This window comes from Schistocerca serialis, chromosome 4, assembly GCF_023864345.2.
Source record: "Schistocerca serialis cubense isolate TAMUIC-IGC-003099 chromosome 4, iqSchSeri2.2, whole genome shotgun sequence".
Taxonomy (NCBI): domain Eukaryota; kingdom Metazoa; phylum Arthropoda; class Insecta; order Orthoptera; family Acrididae; genus Schistocerca; species Schistocerca serialis.
Genome location: NC_064641.1, coordinates 369,867,607 through 369,882,541, shown reverse-complemented (window position 1 = coordinate 369,882,541; position 14,935 = coordinate 369,867,607). Strand labels below are relative to the sequence as shown.

General features: G+C 47.1%; 1 protein-coding gene across 1 annotated transcript in view; it reads left to right on the top strand.

The window, feature by feature from the left end:
* LOC126474192 (membrane-bound alkaline phosphatase-like) overlaps positions 1-14,935 on the top strand; it is a 192,171-nt gene that overhangs the window by 119,888 nt on the left and 57,348 nt on the right. The window contains exons 4-5 of the mRNA XM_050101654.1: positions 1,910-2,083; positions 9,359-9,550. Of these exons, the coding sequence (XP_049957611.1) occupies positions 1,910-2,083; positions 9,359-9,550 (366 nt within the window). The remainder of the gene's footprint in view (positions 1-1,909; positions 2,084-9,358; positions 9,551-14,935) is intronic.

The window sequence follows — 14,935 nt, the reverse complement described above, 5'->3', positions numbered from 1 at the left end:
ACTTACTGAATCACCCGTTCAATATCCTCATAATCTCTCTCTCTCCCTCCCTCCCTCTCCCCTCCCCCTCTCTCTCCCTCCCTCTCTCCCCATTCTCTGCTCGCAACGCACCATGTAGACCTGAACCATTGTTGTCGGTGTCGACTTGCTGTCGATTACGATGAGAAAAAAACCTGTCACTGAACACACAGTAACTCACTCTCTGCTCTAGCTTCGTATTTGTATGTAATCCTACTCCCGTTATGCCGTTTTCTGCTGCTGTTGATATTACCCTATACTCGTCTGGCCAGAAATCCTTGTCTTCTTTCCATTACACTTCATTGACGTCCATCACATCTAGATTTGAGTTTAGTTTCTCCATATTCAGATTTACTAGCTTATCTATCACGTTCAAATTTCTGACATTCCACGTGCGGTAGAACATCTTTTCGTAGCTTATTCAGTCTTTTTCTCGTGGTCACATCTCCCTTGGGAGTCCCGTCCAGGAGACCGGAAAAGAGGACTAGTCTAGAATCTTTCGCCAATGGGGAGATCATCATGACACTTTCTCAATCACACGACCGTGTCCTATGGGTATATCACACGACCGTGTCCTATGGGTATAAGTTATGTCTCTTTAATGCAGTGGATCCCATTGATTTCTGCATCCTCATGCCTTTGATCACTGATTCTTCTGCTTTTGGTCCGTTTACCACCCGAACGGCATGAGGCCCTGAATTTCTGTCCCCTCCTCCACCGTCTTTGACAAAGCCGGTGGCAGAATGAAGGTGACTTCTTATGCCGTAAGTGTTCGGCTTACATTACTGAAGATTTTCATTCAAAATGTCAGCAGCGGCGTGGTTCGAACCCGAGAACGAGGACGTTTGATTGCTGATCAGAGACGGTACACCCAGACCACTTTTGGTATACCAAGCGAAACCGGTAACTAAAGACCCAGCGGTAGAAGGATAGACCGACCACGAAAATGATCGGATGATACGCTTTAAATTTTTTTGTTCCGGAAGAGGCAAAAATATGTAACCCTAAATTGTACATGATGATGATGATGATGTTTGTGTACGGTTTAAATCGCAGTCTCGTTGGTTTAAATTTTGGTTGTTTCTTAGCGCTTTTCCCAGGTCTGAATCAAAACCTCGTACATACACGCAACCATTTCTGGTAAGCCACGGGAACGCGACAATGGGAATACCCTCACCAAAAACTAACCAAATAACTCTGTTATATTTTCCTAGTATTGTGGGCATGGGGACGATATGCAGTGTATGGTAGCTGAAGAAAACTTCTCAAGCCAAGACCACTAAAGACATTTTATTGGATGACTGCTTTCGGCAGAGCTATGCTGTCATCGGATCAGCAAGAGGATAAACAGAAATTGATAGTAAAAATAGTTTACAATCTTGGTATCGTAAATCGATAAATTGTCTTGTAACCATCCTATGGAATTATAACATTCCTTATCCCATAAAATATTACAAAATATTGTACACCGGTGGTGTAGTGATCGTCACAATTTTGGGAAGTGTACATGCAATGTGATATGACTTGCAACACTGATGGACAATATGTTGTACTTTTTCGAACCATAAGATATATTATAATTCGGTAGATCGTATTAAAAGACGATTTATGGAGTTTGTATATCATGGTTGTAAAATATTTTTCCCATCAGTTTCTGGCCATGAACTTGCAGATCCGAGGAAGCGAGTTATCCAATAAAATGCCTTATTAGCGATCTTAGCTTGCGAAGATCGCACAACTCGTAGCCATTTCCAGCACTGATTGAAAGAGGATGTGTAGAGAGGCACCTACTACGAGTATTTCAGTGCACTGGTAATCAGGTGACCATCTGCACGCATGATTCAGGTTTCGGGTTAGCACCTCCTATCTGACGTGAGCGTGTTTGTTTCAGACGTACTGCGTGGACGCGCAGGTGGCTGACTCGGCTTGCTCCTCGACTGCGTACCTGTGCGGCGTCAAGGCGAACACCGGCACCATGGGAGTCACGGCGGCCGTGCGCAGGGGCGACTGCCGCGCCCAGAACAATACCGCCAATCACGTCGACTCCATCCTCAAGTGGGCGCAGGTCAGCACCGGCTCTGCCATTAGCGCTGCAGCCCCACAAAGCAAACAGCGTCTTCCCTGATCGGAGCGCGTCGTCTTTAATCTAAGGCGAAATGTTACTAGCAGCTGCGGGGTCACAACGCTTCAGCAGTAGCACCAGTTTTTGTTAATACACAGGGTTAAGTTTTCCTCTCACGTGCTTCTGCGAAGAAGCCAGTCGTATACATATTGTCTTCTTTGTTTTACGGCCTCTTTTTCAGGGTAGCAGTTCTATAGTTAATACCGTATTTTGCGATTGTAATAAAAGTCTTATTAACATTAAACGTGCTTTGCTCTAATTTAAAGCATCTTCGGTGGTCACTATAACAGCATGGTTTACCTTACAATTTTCGTTCGCTAAGTTCATGAACAGCTGCCACGTTATAATTTCGTGCTACAAACAGTATGAAATTATTACCTATACATAGAGTTTCTTTTGTTTATGTAATTCTTAAAGTTCTTCTTGTCATGCGCTAGAGCTTTAAATGGTACAAATTACATTTTCATTCGCAAGTGTTGTACGTTCAATGCCATTTCGTGAAGTCTGTTTTGATTGCTGGTGGCTGCATCTGCGTTCTCTCTCTCAAATGGTTCAAATGGCTCTGAGCACCATGGGACTTAACATCCGAGGTCGTCAGTCCCCTAAAACTTACAACTCTCTCTCTCTCTCTCTCTCTCTCTCTCTCTCTCTCTCTCTCTCTCTCTCTCTCTCTGTGTGTGTGTGTGTGTGTGTGTGTGTGTGTGTGTGTGTGTGTGTGTGTGTGTGTGTTTTAGATAGTAGATTAAAAACTGGGACTCCTGGATACCACAAAATAGAAGGTGTTTGTTTTCCATTATTAGCTTTTGGATTTGGAACTAATAACTTTTACACACACACACACACACACACACACACACACACACACAGAGAGAGAGAGAGAGAGAGAGAGAGAGAGAGAGAGAGAGAGAGAGAGAGAGAGAGAGACGAACAGCAATAGCAGATGCTCCCATTACAAATATAACAGAACAAAGAACACGAAATAGCGAGATGGCAGTGGCCCTACAAAACTGAGAAACGGAAATATGTTTTCCGTCAGTGAAAGTGCTATGTGCGATAGTTCAACACTGTATGAAGAACGTCAAGATTACTCTAAGAAACAAGAAAATTGTGTGTAATGATAACATTTTAATACTGTTAATATTATTAAATGATATTGCTCTGGTCATGATCCTAGAAAACAAAATCATAAGAAAAACCTACTCTTCTAGTGGGCACTGAAAGGGATTTATTTTAAAGAAAAAAATCACTTGGTCTTAGAACTTATTACAGTGGCAAAAAACAACACTATGTACTACCTACCACATTCTATTTTTTTACGTCAACTTCATTTTATTTACTTTGGCGAACTGCCTTCGTAGTGTCTTAAAAGCCAACAGTAGCGTAGCAGCTATACTTGTACTCCGTACATAAACTGATTAAGTAAATGTTATAGTCCTTGGATTGTAGACGAGCAATGATTAAAGATAGACAATGACTGCACTATTTGCGGATGGATACTGAAAAGTTGGCCACTGTCCGTCGACTGCTGGAGGACATGTTCGCCACAGTCGATGGACGCCAGGCTGCTGCCTCGCGCTGTCACGGTGTTGGGGTCCCAGACGAAAGATGCTTCGGAAGCAGCCGGTTGGTCGGGAAGGAAGAGCAGTGTCTGCTATCTTAGCTTCGCTAGCTATCACCTCCGAGAAGTGCTCTACCGGCAGCTACTGAGGGAAATAGGTGTAACAGACTGTACATCGTGGCTCATTCAGCACGAATGACGCCTGCTGCCTGGGTTCACCGGTCATCCTCGTTTCCTAAAATCGACTACCTACTTTGGTGAAGACAGTAGAGAAAGCTGAAGGGACGAAGGAATATACTGAGGGGCTATATAACGGAAATCAACTTGATGGCAATGGAAATTATACAATGGAAAGAGAAAATAGAGAGTTACTAGATACTGAGAGACGAACTTGATTTAAGTCGAAACAAGGTCCCTGGAGTAGACGGAATTGCCTCAGAACTATTGATATCTCTAGGATAATGATGATGTTTGGCTTGTGGGTCGCTCAACTGCGCGGTCATCAGCGCACGTACAAAGTCCCAATTTTTACACAGTCCAAATTTTTTCACCGTCTAGTCTAGTCACTGTCACGGATGATGATGATGATGATGATGATGATGATGATGATGATGATGATGCTAATGATGACGAAATGATGCCAACATAAACACCCAGTTCCCGGGCAGAGAAAATCCCCAAGCCGCCCGGGAATCTTACCCAGGAGACCGTGATCCAGAGGTACACCACGACAGAAGACTGCGGACGATGTCTCTAGGAGAGCCAAATTTAACAGAATGAATCCACCTAGTGTGCAAGATGCATGAGACCGGTGAAATATCCTCATATTTGAAGAAGAATGTAATAACCGCAATTTCATAGAAAGCAGCTGCTGACAGGTGCAAATATTGTCGAACTATCAGCTTAATAAGTTATAGTTGCACAATATTGTCACGAGAAGAATGGGACAACTGACAGAAGCCGACCTCAGATAAGATAAGTTTGGGTGATGGAGGAACGTAGAAACACAGCAGACAATACTGACCACATAACCTACATTACAAGATAAGTTAAAGAAAGCCATACCCAGGTTTATGGCATTAGTGGACTTAAAGAGAACTTTTGACAATGTTCACTGGAACACACTCTTTGAAATTCTGAAGGTAGCAGGGGTAAAATACTGGGAGTGGAAGGCTGTTTATAGTCTGTACAGAAACGAGACAACAGTTACAAGAGTCGAGGTGCATGAAAGACCAAGCAGTAAAGGGAACCAAAGGAAAATCTGGAGACGTAATTAAAATTGAAGGGATTCGAGTCCGTACAGGGGCTTACCAGCAACCATTCATCCCGCAAACAATTCCCGATTGCAGGAGGAAAAGGGGTGTACAAAGTACACTCCGACGCCCACGGTAAGGTGACTTGCAGAGGAAATACACACAACTGAAGGCTGTAGGTTGGGTTGGGTTGTTTGGGGAAGGAGACCAGACAGCGAGGTCATTGGTCTCATCGGATTAGGGAAGGAAGTCGGCCGTGCACTTCCAAAGGACCCATCCCGGCATTTGCCTGGAGCGATTTAGGGAAATCACGGTAAACCTAAATCAGGATGGCCAGACGCGGGATTGAACCGTCGTCCTCCCGAATGCGAGTCAAGTGTGCTAGCCACTGCGTCACCTCGCTCGGTGAAGGCCGTAGGTCCATAGTTGTCTTGGGTGAGATTTAATTCTGAATACAGTATCTTAACACAACTCAGTTCAGGAATATGAAATAACCATAAAAATGTTAAAAGGTCACGGTAAGGGAACTTTGGAATTATCGTGGTTCACGCTGTAAGTGTGCCACAATCAAAGTCTGAACTGGATGACCCACAGTTAAAGTCCACACTGGACAAGGAAGAATTAGCAGTAGCCGACGACAAGAACGATTAACAAATATTACAGCGACCGATCGCTGTCACGATTTCTGAGGCCACGTCCCAACAATATAAAGGCTACGCTGGCAGCTAGTTTTACGCGGATGGACTCTTTAACTTCCATTTTATTTCCGTAATAGTGCCATCATGTGTAGACACAAAAGCAGAGGCGAAAGACTACACCCCTATCTTATATCCTGTGTAATCGGAGTACTTCCTTCTTGTTCTTCCACTCATATTGTTCCCTTTTGGTTCTTGTACATATTGTATAGTAGCGAACCTGGCAGTGTTTTACAGTAAGTAAATATGTATGGAAATTGGATGTACGTCCTATTCTCCGCCTCCCCTGTTTCTCCGACCATATACACCTGCCTCCTTTCTTTTTCCATCTCCTCCTCCTCCCCATTTTCTCCTCTTCCTCCATCTCTCTATCGTTCTCCTTCTGCTTCCTCTATTTCTACCTCCTCTTCCCCTACTCCCTGACTTTGATTCATGTTTATTAGCATTGAAAAGGAAACCTTGATAGAGAATTGAAGTCGCTTAAAATAAATGGCTAGGACGGTTGGCATCACCGGTATAAGGAGTATGAGAGAGACCTTTCCAGCTGATGCATGTATGTGGATAATACCTTCAGTGTCAATATTTTGCATAGTTTTAATCTGAAAACACGTAGTGTTACAAATTTTTTTATTCAGATTCCATAGTAGTATTATAATAATAAGTCCATAAACCATAAATAAAACTGTTCAATTTTCTGTCAAAACCGACTTCGAGGGGTAAAATGATGTAGCCTATCGTTTTGTGTACAAATTTTGTTTGAACTTTTAAGTACGGATAAAGAATACATATAGGAGAAAAAATTTGTACAATGGTTTAAATATCTCGATATCGTAGTTAAAACTGACTACCAGAAAGGAAACTAAATCACACATTTTCACACCACAGAACACAATTTTTTCTCGCATTTTTAAAGAAACTTTGGTGCATAGTTATTTAAAATGGATACAGCCTATGTCCATTTGAATGTTTACTATGCAGATCGATTAAAAACATCTAGAGATTTTTGGTAAAATCGTTTCGCCTTTATATAGTAAATATATTCATTTGCAATATATATTATACAAAATACATTGCCAATGTGTGCCGGATAGTTTTTTGGAGTATTTTGTAAAAATGTAAACTAAATCGGTCAAGAACTTTTCTAGATTTTTGGTAATACCCTTAAATTAAGATCTGTCTTTACATAGTAGTATACATTACCCGTCTTTACCTTTAGCCTGCTCTACTTTTCTTAGAATTTCGGACATTTTGCAACTTTGTACATTTTCGACAGAGCCTTTGAACGGGTCCTGATCTTTCTTCAGTCTTGCTTCCATTAAAAACCACAAGGTCGGAACAGCCTGTCTGGTGCCTCTACCTTTCCTAAAGTCAGATTGAAGACTATCCTACAAATCCTAAATTTGCTTTTCCATTATTTTGTATATCATTCTTGCCAGCAGCATGGATACATGAGAAGTTGAGCTGATTCTGAAATTATGTTCACACTTCTCGGTTTTTCAAGACTGCGGAATTATGTTGATGATGTTCTACCGAATCTCTGATGGTATATCACCAATCTCGTACATTCTACAACAACGTGAATAGTCGTTTTGTTGAGACTTCACCAAACGATTTCAGAAATTCCGATGGAGTCTTATGTATCCATTCTGCTTTATCCGATTTTAAGTTGTACGATGTTCTTTTAAAATATGATATGATACTGGGTTCTCTAACTTTTCCCTATCGACGCCTGTTCTTATATCTCGCCATCAGACAAGTCGTCCCCCACATAGAGGCCTTCAGTTTAGTTTTTACGTCTATCCGCTCTCTCCCCTGCATTTAACATTGGAATTCACATAGCACTCTTTGTACAGCCGTTGCTTTTAGTTTCACCGAAGGCTGTTTTGACTTCCCTGTTTACTGAGTCAATCCTGTCGACACTTATTTCTTTTTCGATTTCATCACAGATTTCACGGAACTATTTCGACATAGGTTCCATGAACTTCCTATTTATTTCATTCCAGAATAGCTTGTATTCCTTTATTCCTGAATTTTTCTGTAACGTTTTTATTCCTTCTTTCATCGATCAGCTGAAGTATTTCTTCTATTACCCAAGGTTGCTTTGGAGTTACCTTCCTTGTGATTGTGGTTTCCTTTTCAACTTCTGTGATTGCTCCTTTTATAGATGTCCATCCCTCTTCATTAGAGCTGTCTGCTAAACTATGAATGAAGGCAATATCTATAGCCTCATAGAACTTTAAGTGTGCCTTTTCTTTCCTTAAAACTTACGTATATCACTTCTTTGCTCTTTGAGTGTTCCTGACTAGTCCCTGAATGTTCATTCCACCCATAGTCATTATTAAATATTCGCCCGATTCTATATCTACTCCTGGCTACGTCTTTCAGTTCAGTGTCTTATATCAGAATCTCTGCCTGACAGTAATGTAATCTAATGAAATCTTCACGTGTCTCCTGGCCTTCTCCAAGTACAGTTCTTCCTCTTGGGAACAAAGTATTAGCCATTAATATCTAAAGTTTATTGTAGAACTCAATTAGTCTCTCTCATTCCTGCTACCAAAACCAAATTTTCTCGTAACCTTTCTTCTATTCCCACCCCTACAACTCCATTCCAGCCTCCCATGACTATTAGATTTTCATGTCCCTTGACGTACTGAACTGCACGTTCAGTATCCTCATACGTATATATACTTTATCACTTGATCTTCGGCTTGCGACGTCGGCATGTATACCTGAACTATGGTTTTCGGTGTTAATTTACCGTCGATTCTGATGAGAACGTCCGTATTATCCGTATTACCGGACTGTTCACAGTAGCTCACCGTCGGCCATGCTTTCGTATTCGTAACAAATGTTACTTCTGTAAAACAGTTGTCTGCTGTCGTTTAATTACTCATACTGAAAATCCTTGTCTTCTTTCCATATCACTTAACTGATCGCTACTATATTTCCCTTCTCAGATTTTATAGCTTGCCCAACACGTTCAGACTTCAGACACTCAGCGCCTAGCTCCTACAACGTTAGACTCTCGTTGTTTATTCAGTCTTTTTTTCTGATCGTCACCAGCTCTTGGCAATCCCCTTCCGGAGATCCGAATGGGGGACTAGACCGAAATGTATTGCCCATGGATGGATCATTATGACACCTTCTCAATCACAAACCACACGTCCTGTGGACAGACACCGTGTGTCTTTAATGCAGTGACTTCCATTGCCTTCTTACGCCTTTAGGGGTTGTTTCCTATGCCGAAGGCCAGACAGTGACCTGAACTTCTGTCTGCTCCTCCAACCTCTTTGACAAGGTCGTTTAAAGGCTGACGGTGATTTCTTATGCCGGAATTCTTCGGCCGCTATCGCTGATGGCTATCATTCATAATTTAAACAGTGATGAGGTTCGAATCAGGGACCTAGGACGTTCTGATTAATAGTCAAAGACGCAACTCCTTGACCACGGGTTCCCCAGGTCTTGAATCCACACAAAACAAGAACAACACCTTCACACAGTGGTGGCCATTCTGACTGTTGTAGAAAATTGCAACTGATCATCTGTATACTCACCGATTTTGTGTGTGTATGTACGATAAGCTACAGTGACATCCTACCATGTACAGTGGGAGTTTCGCTGTCTAAGTCAGGCAGTGTAATTTATACACGTGCCGCTCAGAATGCGCAACCACTGCGCGCCGCTGACGATCTGCTGCTGGATTCGCCCGCAGGCGGCTGGCAAGGCGACGGGCATCGTGACGACTTCGCGCGTGACGCACGCGTCGCCGGGCGGCGGCTACGCGCACATCGCGGACCGCGAGTGGGAGAACGACGCCGACGTCTCGGCGGCCGGGGCGGACCCAGCCGTGTGCCCCGACATCGCCTCACAGCTCATCACCGCCGAACCTGGGCGTAACCTAAAGGTACGGCCGCACGTGCTGCCATCTGCACAGTACCCCAAGTCCCCCCCCCCCCCCCCCCCTGCGGTTCCGGGGTAAGAATAGGCCCGAGGTATTCCTGCCTGTCGTAAGAGGCGACTAAAAGGAGTTTAAACCGTTTCGGCCTTCCATGTGATGGTCCCCCTTGGGGTTTGACCTTTTTTTCAAAATTCTACAGAAGTACGAGCCTTTTGGGGAAGGACGCCTTACGTGGTGTATCACTGGTCCTCAGTGCACTAAGACCTTGGCACTCAGCATTGTAACGGCGTTGTAACCACACCCACTATTCCTCAAATTGGGCCTAAACGCCTGATGGGTTGCACAAGTTACGCCCATAGTGCGTCCCCATCTGCACCTACGATCATGATGGACTTTCCATGGCACCCGAAATCCAGCACGGTAGCCAGCCCATTGTGGTGGGGTCGTCATGTACCCTCTAGGTTGTAGCCCCCTGACAACACAGGGATCGTACTGCCGATACCTGAGCTGCACCCTCCCCACGTCGGCCAAGGAGTAGATGCCCATCTCCTTGGGGCAACGGTCATCCTGCCAGGTGCCCCTTGCTGAGGCTGGGTGGCGCCCGTAGGGAGAGCCCCTGGTCGGAGTGGGTGGTATCGGGGCGGACGTTTCACAGATGAAATGTCAACATGTATCAGGTCGATCTGCGGCCGAGTCTTTTAAAAAGAAAGGTACTGTCTCTGGTTCTGGTTCTCCTGCCCTTTCCCCCTTGGCCACTCCCTGGGAGGAAGGACAGGCCCGCCAGCTTGGGCCGAAGTACTTCCCCCGCTATTTAGTCTGTTCTCAGACCGATGGGGGGACGATCGCCACCTCCAAGCCCATGTTCTTTGTCCAGCACATCGAGGACATCTTCGGGGAAATCGAGGCCCTCAGTAAAATGCTTTCGGGGTCCGTTCTTATCAAGCCCACCTCCGCCACACAGACGGCGGCGCTCCAGGTGTGCGACTGACTAGGGGACATCCCAGTGTCCATTGTCCCGCATCTGGCACTGAATAGGACGCAGGGGGTTATTTTTCATCGGGACCTCCTGCTGCAATCTGATGAGGAGCTCAGGGCCAACCTGGAGCGCCGAGGCGTGCAATTCGTCCGGCGAGTCCAGCGCGGCCCCAAAGATCGTTGCATTGACACCGGGGCCTTTATCCTCGCCTTCGAGGGGGACGTTCTCCCAGAGAAGGTAAAGGTGATGTGCTACCTGTGCGACGTGTGACCTTATGTCCCGCCTCCTATGCGCTGCTTTCGGTGTTTGCGCTTTGGGCACATGTCGTCGCAGTGTGAAGCTGAGCCCCTTTCTGGCGATTGTGTACGTCCTCTTCGTGAGGAACATACATGCACCCCACCACCTCGGTGCGTCAATTGTCCTGGCATCCACTCGCCTAGACCTTTAGACTGCCCTGCGTATCAGAAGCAGAAGAAGATTCAAGAATTAAAAACTTTGGATTGTCTCTCTTATTCTGAGGCCAGGAAGAAGTATGACCGCCTCCATCCCATGACGTTGACAACTTCGTTTGCCTCAGTCGTGTCCACTCCTTCCACAGTATCCTCACCCCTATCCTGTCCCCCCTCCACCTCCTCACCCCATCCAGGGTCTATGCCTCCGCCTCCCAAATCCCTCCCTTCTCAATCCTCCTCCCTCGCGGCCCCTGCCCCCTCTGCCCCAGGGGCCACCCTTCCTCCTCCTCCCCATCCGCTGCCTGAGAAGTGATCCTCTTCTCAGCCGTCCATCAGGGAAACGTTCCAGACCCCGGCTTCCGAGGTCCAGCGTTCCAAAACGGACCCCGCGCGTGAGGACCTTCTTCGGGTCCAGCCCACCATCCCCGTGCCTCATCGGACTTCCTAGAAGGCCTCCAAGAAGAAGTCTTTATCCCCCTCTCCACCCCGGCGCGTTTCGGCTGACGCTCCATCCGTGAGTCGCTGCTCCCGGCCGTCCTCAGTTTCGCCGGAACGCTCTGCTGCCAGGCGCTCAGCTGGCCTCTCGTCGGTGAATGATGCTGCCCCTCCTACGCAACCTGGGAAAGCGGCCGTAGCTGGCGACGACTCGATGGAACAGGGTCCGCCTCCCGCCAGTTGTAGCGCTGTTCCCTCGATACCTGGCCCTCCGCGGCCGTCGAGGTGACCAGCTCTTCACCTGTTTTGTTCCCCCTTTTTTCTGACTAGCGATGGCTTTGTTACATTGGAACATAAGAGGTATTCGATCTAATCGGCAGGAATTACAACTGCTCCTCCGCCTGCACTGTCCGCTCGTCCTTGGTCTCTGGGAAACCTAGTTGCGCCCAACTGACCGTATTGCTTTTACCCACTATACCTCGGAGCGGTCTGACCTCACCCCTGTGGACGGTATTCCAGCTCATGGTGGGGTCATGTTGCTCGTTCGGGACGATGTCTATTACCATCCCATCCTATTGACCACCCCACTCCAAGCAATAGCTGTCCATATTACTCTTTCTGCCTTTACTTTTTCTGTTTGTACCGTCTACACTCCATTGTCATCCGCAGTTAGTCGGCCTGACATGATGCACCTGATTGTTCAGCTTCCTCCGCCGTTTTTGTTGTTTGGCGACTTCAACGCCCATCATCCCCTTTGGGGCTCTCCTGCATCCTGTCAGAGAGGCTCCCTCTTGGCGGATGTCTTCAACCATCTCAATCTTGTCTGCCTCAATACTGGCGCCCCGACTTTCCTCTCGGACTCTACTCATACCTACTCCCACTTGGACCTCTCGATCTGTTCTACCACTCTTGCCCATCGGTTTGAGTGGTATGTCCTTTCGGACACCTATTCGAGCGACCACTTCCCCTGTGTCGTTCGTCTCCTGCACCACACCCCATCCCCACGTCGTTTGAGCTGGAACATACCGAAAGCTGACTGGGGACTCTACTCCTCCCTGGCGACCTTTCCAGACCACGATTTTCTCAGTTGTGACAGTCAGGTCGAATATCTCACGGCTGTTATCATCAACTAAGCCGAACGTTCCAGTCCTCGTACTACCTTTTCTTCATGTCGTGTTTCCGTCCGCTGGTGGACTGAGGCTTGTAGAGACGCTATCCGTGCTCGACGACGTGCTTTACGCACCTTTTGTCGCCATTCTACGTTGGCGAATTGTATTGGATACAAACGACTCCGAGCGCAATGCCGTAGAGTCATCAAAGACAGCAAAAAAGCTTGTTGGGCCTCTTTCACCAGCTCCTTTAACGGTTTTACTCCCTCTTCTGTCGTCTGGGGTGGCCTGCGCCGGCTGTCGGGCATTAAGGCCCACTCCTCGGTACCTGGCCTGACTTCAGGGAATGAGGTCCTTGTTGATCCTGTGGATGTCTCCAACGCCTTCGGCCACTTTTCGGCGGAGGTTTCAAGCTCCGCCCATTACCACTCTGCCTTCCTTCCCAGGAAACAGGCAGAACAGGCTCGGCGACCTTCCTTCCACTCGCTGAATCTGGAAAATTATAATGCCCCCTTTACTATGTGGGAACTTGAACGTGCACTTGCACTGTCCCAGTCCTCTGCTCCGGGGCCAGATGCCATTCACGTTCAGATGCTGGCACACCTTTCTCTGGCAGGCAAAAGCTTCCTTCTTCGTACTTACAATCGCGTCTGGACCGAAGGCCAAGTCCCCATGCGTTGGCGTGACGTCGTCGTTGTTCCTATACCCAAACCCGGGAAGGATAGACACCTTCATTCTAGTTACCGCCCCATTTCTCTTACAAGCTGTGTCTGTAAGGTGATGGAGCACATGTTTAACACTCGGTTAGTTTGGATTCTTGAATCTCGATGGCTACTTACCAATGGTCAATGTGGCTTTCGTCACCGCCGCTCCGCTGTTGACCACCTTGTGACCTTGTCGACATTGATCATGGACAACTTTTTGCGAAAGCGCCAAACGGTAGCCGTGTTCTTCGATTTGGAGAAGGCTTATGATACCTGTTGGAGAGGAGGTATCCTCCGCACTATGCACAGGTGGGGTCTACGCAGTCGCCTGCCCCTTTTTATTGATTCCTTTTTAACAGATCGAACGTTTAGGGTATGTGTGGGTTCCATATTGTCCGACGTCTTCCTCCAGGAGAACGGAGTGCCTCAGGGCTCCGTCTTGAGCGTAGCCCTTATTGCCATAGCGATCAATCCATTTATGGATTGCATTCCACCTAATGTCTCAAGCTCTCTTTTTGTCGATGACTTCGCGATCTACTGTAGTGCCCAGAGAACATGCCTCCTGAAGCGCTGCCTTCAGCGTTGTCTAGACAGCCTATACTCATGGAGTGTGGCAAATGGCTTCCGGTTCTCTGAAGAGAAGACAGTTTGCATCAACTTTTGGCGATATAAAGCGTTCCTTCCGCCATCCTTACATCTTGGTCCCGTTGTTCTCCCATTCGTGGAAACAACTAAGTTTCTAGGGCTCACACTGGACAGGAAACTTTGTTGGTCTCCGCCTGTCTCTTATTTGGCTGCCCGTTGTACACGTTCCCTTAATGTCCTCAGAGTTCTTAGTGGTTCATCTTGGGGAGCGGATCGCACTGTCCTGCTTCGCTTGTATCGGTCCATAGTCCGATCAAAGCTGGATTATGGGAGCCTCGTCTACTCGTCTGCTCGGCCATCCCTCTTACGCCGTCTCAACTCCATCCACCATTGGGGGTTACGTCTTGTGACCGGAGCATTCTACACTAGTCCTGTCGAGAGTCTTTATGCTGAAGCTGCCGAATTACCATTGACCTACCGGCGCGACGTACTGCTTTGTCGGTATGCCTGCCGGCTGTTGTCAATGCCTGACCACCCCTCTTATCAGTCCTTCTTCGCCGATTCTCTCGACCATCAGTATTGGTTGTATGTGTCTGCCCTGCTGCCCCCTGGAGTCCGCTTTCGTCGCCTGCTTCGACAATTGGATTTTGCCCTCCCTACCACCTTCAGAGGGGGTGAGAGCCCGACACCACCTTGGCTCCAGGATCGGGTTCGTATTTATCTCGACCTCAGCTCGCTCCCGAAGGAGGGTACTCCGGCTGCAGTGAATTGCTCACGGTTTGTCGAACTTTGTGCGCGACATGGCAGTCACACCTTTATTTACACTGATGGCTCCAAAACTGACGATGGTGTCGGCTGTGCCTTTGTCGTCGGGGCCGTCACCTTTAAATACCGGCTCCTCGACCAGTGTTCCAGCTTTACGGCCGAGCTTTTTGCTCTCCATCAGGTCGTTCAGTATGCCCGCCGCCACCGCCATTCATCGTATGTACTCTGCTCTGATTCACTTAGTGCTCTTAAGAGCCTTGGAGCTCAATATCCGGTCCATCCCTTGGTGCAACGGATCCAGCAGTCCCTCCATTCTCTTGCTGATGAAGGCTCTGTCAGCTTTCTGTGGGTTCCTGGCCATGTAG